The 4,768-nt window shown below is 33.8% G+C and overlaps 1 protein-coding gene across 2 annotated transcripts; it reads left to right on the plus strand.

The window, feature by feature from the left end:
* The first annotated feature begins 407 nt into the window (after positions 1 to 407).
* Positions 408 to 3,939, plus strand: LOC137813772 (ubiquitin-conjugating enzyme E2 22). 2 transcript variants are annotated; one of them, XM_068616192.1, is made up of 7 exons: positions 408 to 781; positions 1,624 to 1,737; positions 1,895 to 2,039; positions 2,125 to 2,202; positions 2,429 to 2,541; positions 2,624 to 2,727; positions 3,448 to 3,939. In XM_068616192.1, exons 2-7 carry the CDS (start codon positions 1,735 to 1,737, stop codon positions 3,767 to 3,769), a joined length of 765 nt encoding a protein of 254 aa, XP_068472293.1. In that variant the 5' UTR covers positions 408 to 781; positions 1,624 to 1,734; the 3' UTR covers positions 3,770 to 3,939. The 2 variants fall into 2 exon arrangements, with proteins under 2 accessions (XP_068472293.1, XP_068472292.1); XM_068616191.1 differs by having other exon boundaries at positions 560 to 739.
* Positions 3,940 to 4,768: the final 829 nt, after the last annotated feature.

A 4,768-nucleotide genomic window follows, 5' to 3' on the forward strand; every position in this document is an offset into this window, starting at 1 on the left:
AGTATCAAATATTAGAAGTCGCCTCATTTTCAGTATTATCATGAACTTTTTTTGTTTATCTTATTTTTACCTTTTCATTTTTTTTTATGATATTACTTGTCATATTTATAAAAACAAAAATCACGTTTTTCATTTTTCCGTTCTAAACCAACTCAAAATATAAAATGAATATTTACGTTTATTCCATAAACAATAAATTTATTTAATACAATCCTAAAAAAAGAAAAGAGGATTTAAATTTTTTTTGATTGTTTTCCTAGTTTGAAATCCTTGTACCGTTAATAGATCCTAGGGTTCTAAACTGAAAGTGGTATGCACCCTCATACAGAGCGCGTGAGGAATCTTCTAATTTAGGTAGACAAGAAGTACCCAACGTCTACATACTCAGGAGATCTGGGCTAAGCAGCAAGTCTTTTCAAAATAATAATTTTTTACATTATTTTCGAACAAGCAATTAATAATTTTGTTAAAAAATTACTATTTCCACATTTATAATAAAGGACCTTACTATATTTTAAAAGCTAATTAATTAAATAATTAATGGCGTCTCCATTTTAATACCCAGTTTGTGAATAAATATTAAACTTTTGTGTTCTCAAATTCCACCAATCAATCATTCATTCATTCCAAGGAGGGATCCCTTCTGTGCCTCCCACCCCCCTCTCTCTCTCTCTCTCTCTCACTCTCTTGTTCTTCTCTCTCCTCTGGCACCCCCAAAAGCTTCTTCTGTTCTTTGCAGGTGAATCCTCATCTGGGTTTCATTTCATTTTGCTCAAGTGGGGTTTGTATTTTTTTTCATCTAACTGGGTTTCATTCATTTTTTTTTTCTATTTGGATGTGTTCAATTGGAAGTGTGGTGATACCCGGAATTTTTTAAGTGTCGTGTCCTGTGAATTGATGTTTTTCTAATCAAACAAGTAATTTTTTTGGGGTGGGGTGGTTTGTTTCTTGTTAGATTGGGATTATTGAGATTCTGGGGGTTTCATTTGCCCAGTAGGGTTTTTCTGCTGTTGTTGGCTCTCTTGTTTCAAAAAAGGGGTTTTCAATTTTCAATTTTTTCTTGTTTTAATTTTTCTGGCTTTGCATTAAAGTGAGTCCTTCTCTTAGAATAAAAAATCTTGAGTATTTCTAGGGTTTTGTTATGCTCGGGCCAGGAGCTCAATTTTGGTTGTTATTGCTTTTTTTGTTTAAATGTCTGTGTGGGTTTTTTCAAGCGATTGGTTGTACATTTTTTTTATTTTTACTTTCAGTTATTTGGTGTGTTTAAGTGTCTGAGAAGGGGCTAACTTTAGATGTTCCGTTCCTCTTGTGTGTGTGTGTAAGAATTTTTATTTTTTTGGTTGTGCAAAATGAGTTTGATTCACAACTTACTATTGATTATTTGTGTTTTGGTGGTTTTTCTCAAGGGGAATTACTAATAGTGGGTTACTGGTTTTCTTTCAGTTGATTACTTTAGGTTATTTGAGATTCTTGATTTATGATTTGCTGTACAATTCATTTTCTGGCCAATTCTTCACCCTGTTGTTGATTCTAGTATATTTTATTTTTTTATTTGAGTCCCATCGTTGTGCATAATAATTTAACACAACTTCTCACTCATTCGTGATAAAAATGCCTCTGCAGGCAGTTTTCCTTTTTGTGATTGCATCCTTTGCTCTAAGCAGAAATTGAGAATTCAGTTTGAAAAGGGCCACTCCTCCTTAGTGTCAGAACAAAGCAGGTGCCTCTGTACCGATGGTAAGTAATGTTTTGCTCATATGACTACAGCAATCTTAATAGAGTTCATGAGTCATCAATCTGGCATTTTATGATTAAATGTATTTTTATCACGGTTTTTTTATTCCATTAAGGTGTTTAATATTCTTACATTGTAATATGGTGCTTTTTGTTTTAGGCCACTAATGAAAATCTTCCACCAAATGTTATAAAGCAACTTGCCAAGGAGTTGAAAAATCTCGATGAGTCCCCTCCCGAGGGCATTAAAGTTGTTGTAAATGATGATGACTTTTCAACTATATTTGCTGACATTGAAGGCCCGGGTAAGTAGCTTTATGTTTATGTTGTGCGATTGTGCATTCTCATCATTTGGTTGAGAATTTGATGAACCGGAGTATAATTTTGCAGCTGGAACTCCTTATGAGAATGGAGTTTTCCGCATGAAGCTGTTGCTATCTCATGATTTTCCTCATTCGCCACCAAAAGGTGTGTTGTAGACTCCCCTTATGGACAATTTTATAATCTGCTAGTTACATTATTGAGACAACTATGCTGTTTAGTTTTTTGCTTTGGAATTCTAATTTGGTTATCCTTTGTTTTTTGAAACTTTTTTATTGGGTGGAGTTTATTGTTTATTTAACAAAATGACATATATTCTTTCTATGTTGCAAAAGCTGTTAAACTTATGTAACCATTTAATTCAATGTTGTAGGTTTTTTCTTGACTAAGATTTTCCATCCGAACATTGCAACCAACGGAGAGATTTGTGTCAACACACTTAAAAAGGATTGGAATCCTAGCCTTGGGTTACGTCATGTTCTTATTGTAAGTGCTTTAGATATTCTTCATTTATTAAGTTTGGGTAGATTGGTCTTTATATATTAACACTGATTCCCATTTTGAACAGGTTGTTAGGTGTCTATTGATTGAACCATTTCCAGAATCAGCTCTAAATGAACAGGCTGGTAAAATGCTGCTTGAAAATTATGACGAGTATGCTAGACATGCTAGGTAAGTTGTCCGATGATGCTATTCCTGTCGAATAATTTCTTATCCGGGAATTTGAAAAGTTAATGTGAAACATTGGGTGTTTACCAAGTTTAGAATACTACTATTAGTGGGTGAATGGTGTTGGTTAAAGAGCAATTTGTATATATACTTTGTTAGATAGGATTTTAAATATAATAAATGCATTCCTTTTCAATAGCATCCTCCTTTGTTTAACCCTGTTTTGGAATCTTTTGTGGCAAATGAAACTTGAACCGTACTATGTTGAGGGCTACCCCCTTTAAGTCAAATAATAGATTGCTTTCTTCATCTGCTGAAGTTCTTCAGCCCGACACTTCTGTATATCCATTCTGAGCTTGTGGTCAACACCTCTGATGTTTTAGAGAAAGGAGTTCATTCCTTATTTTGGACTCATTCTGAATTTGTTCCCAGGCATAGTAAGTTGTTGTCTCAAATGCTGTGTCCTGTTGAAAACTACCTCAAAAAAAGGCTCTACGTCATTTAATCTTATGATTCTTTAGTTGCTCAAATTCAAATGAGACCTGTAGGACATCATTGCTTATGTTTCATGGAGGTTTACACGAATTTTGATTCATAACTCAAACGTATTTTGTTAGTTTTGATCAATTTTCTTGAGTTTGTACAGCCATACTATTTTGAAATTTTAACATTACTTTACCTACTTGATTACTAAACCCCCTGCCCCCCAATTGTGGCTTGCAGGCTTTACACTGGAATCCATGCAAAACCAAAGCCCAAATTCAAGAGTGGAGCTATCTCCGAATCAACTACTGCTCTGAATGTTGATCAGACAAACACCTCTGTGCTCAGTGCTGACGTTAAAACCACTGCAGCGAGTGCTGCATTGCCAGTACCAGTGCCAGTGCCTGCAACAAGAGGAAATAGTCAGGAACAGGCAGCCACCTCTGTGATTACTTCTGCTACAGTCATTTCTACTGCTTCTGCACCTCAGAAGAAGGAAGCAAAAGCTCTGGTGGACAAGAAGAAGATAGATGCCAGAAAGAAAAGTTTGAAAAGATTGTAATGAAATTGTTCAACTGTTGAAGTTTTTATTTGTTGCTTAGTTTTACAATTCCATAGAGAAAGAGGAGTGAGTGATGTGTTCTTCTGGGAAAGATGGGTTCAACATTTGCTTTATACAATGAATGAGTTATTTCCATTGGGAGTAAAATGAATGAAATTGAACTTCTTGTCTTTGGCCTTGTGCTATACCATTGATCTTTCGGGAAAGTAGAATGCGCAGTAGAGAGGTAGACTGAAGTTAGGTTATTTTTGGATTCAAATAATTTATAAAGTTTAGGTTAAATCGAATTTTTCCTTTCAGTTCAAACTGCTGTCGTTTTAGATTGATGTTTTAGTTGAACCCAAGTTATGTTTTAGGTGAAAAAAATTCTAGCATAGTGTGAGGATTTTAACTATTAAGCAATTAAAAGAGACATTATTTGAACAGACGTCAATTTTCATCAATTTAACTCAAAAGGTTTACTAGTTAAACAAGTTTACTGAAAACATCTATATTAGTCAAGTGGATATTTATATTGACTGTTACTAAAGTAATTGTAAGTCCTTTTACAAAATTATATTATTATTAACTAACTTTTAGAATCAAAAGATCCAAATGGATATCGCTATATTTTCAAATGATTTTACAGTTTCTTATATACACATAAAAGTAATAAGAAATGAGAAATGAGAATAGTAAAATGAAAAAGAAATATTTATTTTGATTATGAAAAGAAGGATAATATGAAGATGTTAATGAAGCAAGTTTGAAAAAATTGTGGTAAGTAGGTAATGGTCTAAACCCTGCCAAATTTGACAAAGTTCAGGAGGCCTTCACTATCCACAGTGGTTTGTTTACTCATCAAGTTCCCTATCAAGGTGGTGGTGGGTATTTTTCTTCTCTAGTAGATGCTTTAATTGCATTCTATCTTAAATCAAAATAAACAAATATGAGTGGTGTTACTGTTTGGAGATGTGACATGGTATACTTGGAGATTGTCTAAAAGATTGTGAGAGGATA

Source organism: Phaseolus vulgaris, chromosome 1 (genome assembly GCF_000499845.2).
Source record: "Phaseolus vulgaris cultivar G19833 chromosome 1, P. vulgaris v2.0, whole genome shotgun sequence".
NCBI classification, from domain to species: domain Eukaryota; kingdom Viridiplantae; phylum Streptophyta; class Magnoliopsida; order Fabales; family Fabaceae; genus Phaseolus; species Phaseolus vulgaris.

Bases quoted from the DNA above. Each gene is read 5' to 3' on its own strand.
- LOC137813772 (XM_068616192.1), top strand. The intron at 2,040-2,124 runs GTAAGTAGCTTT...ATAATTTTGCAG, and splicing joins TGCTGACATTGAAGGCCCGG to CTGGAACTCCTTATGAGAAT. The intron at 2,542-2,623 runs GTAAGTGCTTTA...CATTTTGAACAG, and splicing joins GGTTACGTCATGTTCTTATT to GTTGTTAGGTGTCTATTGAT.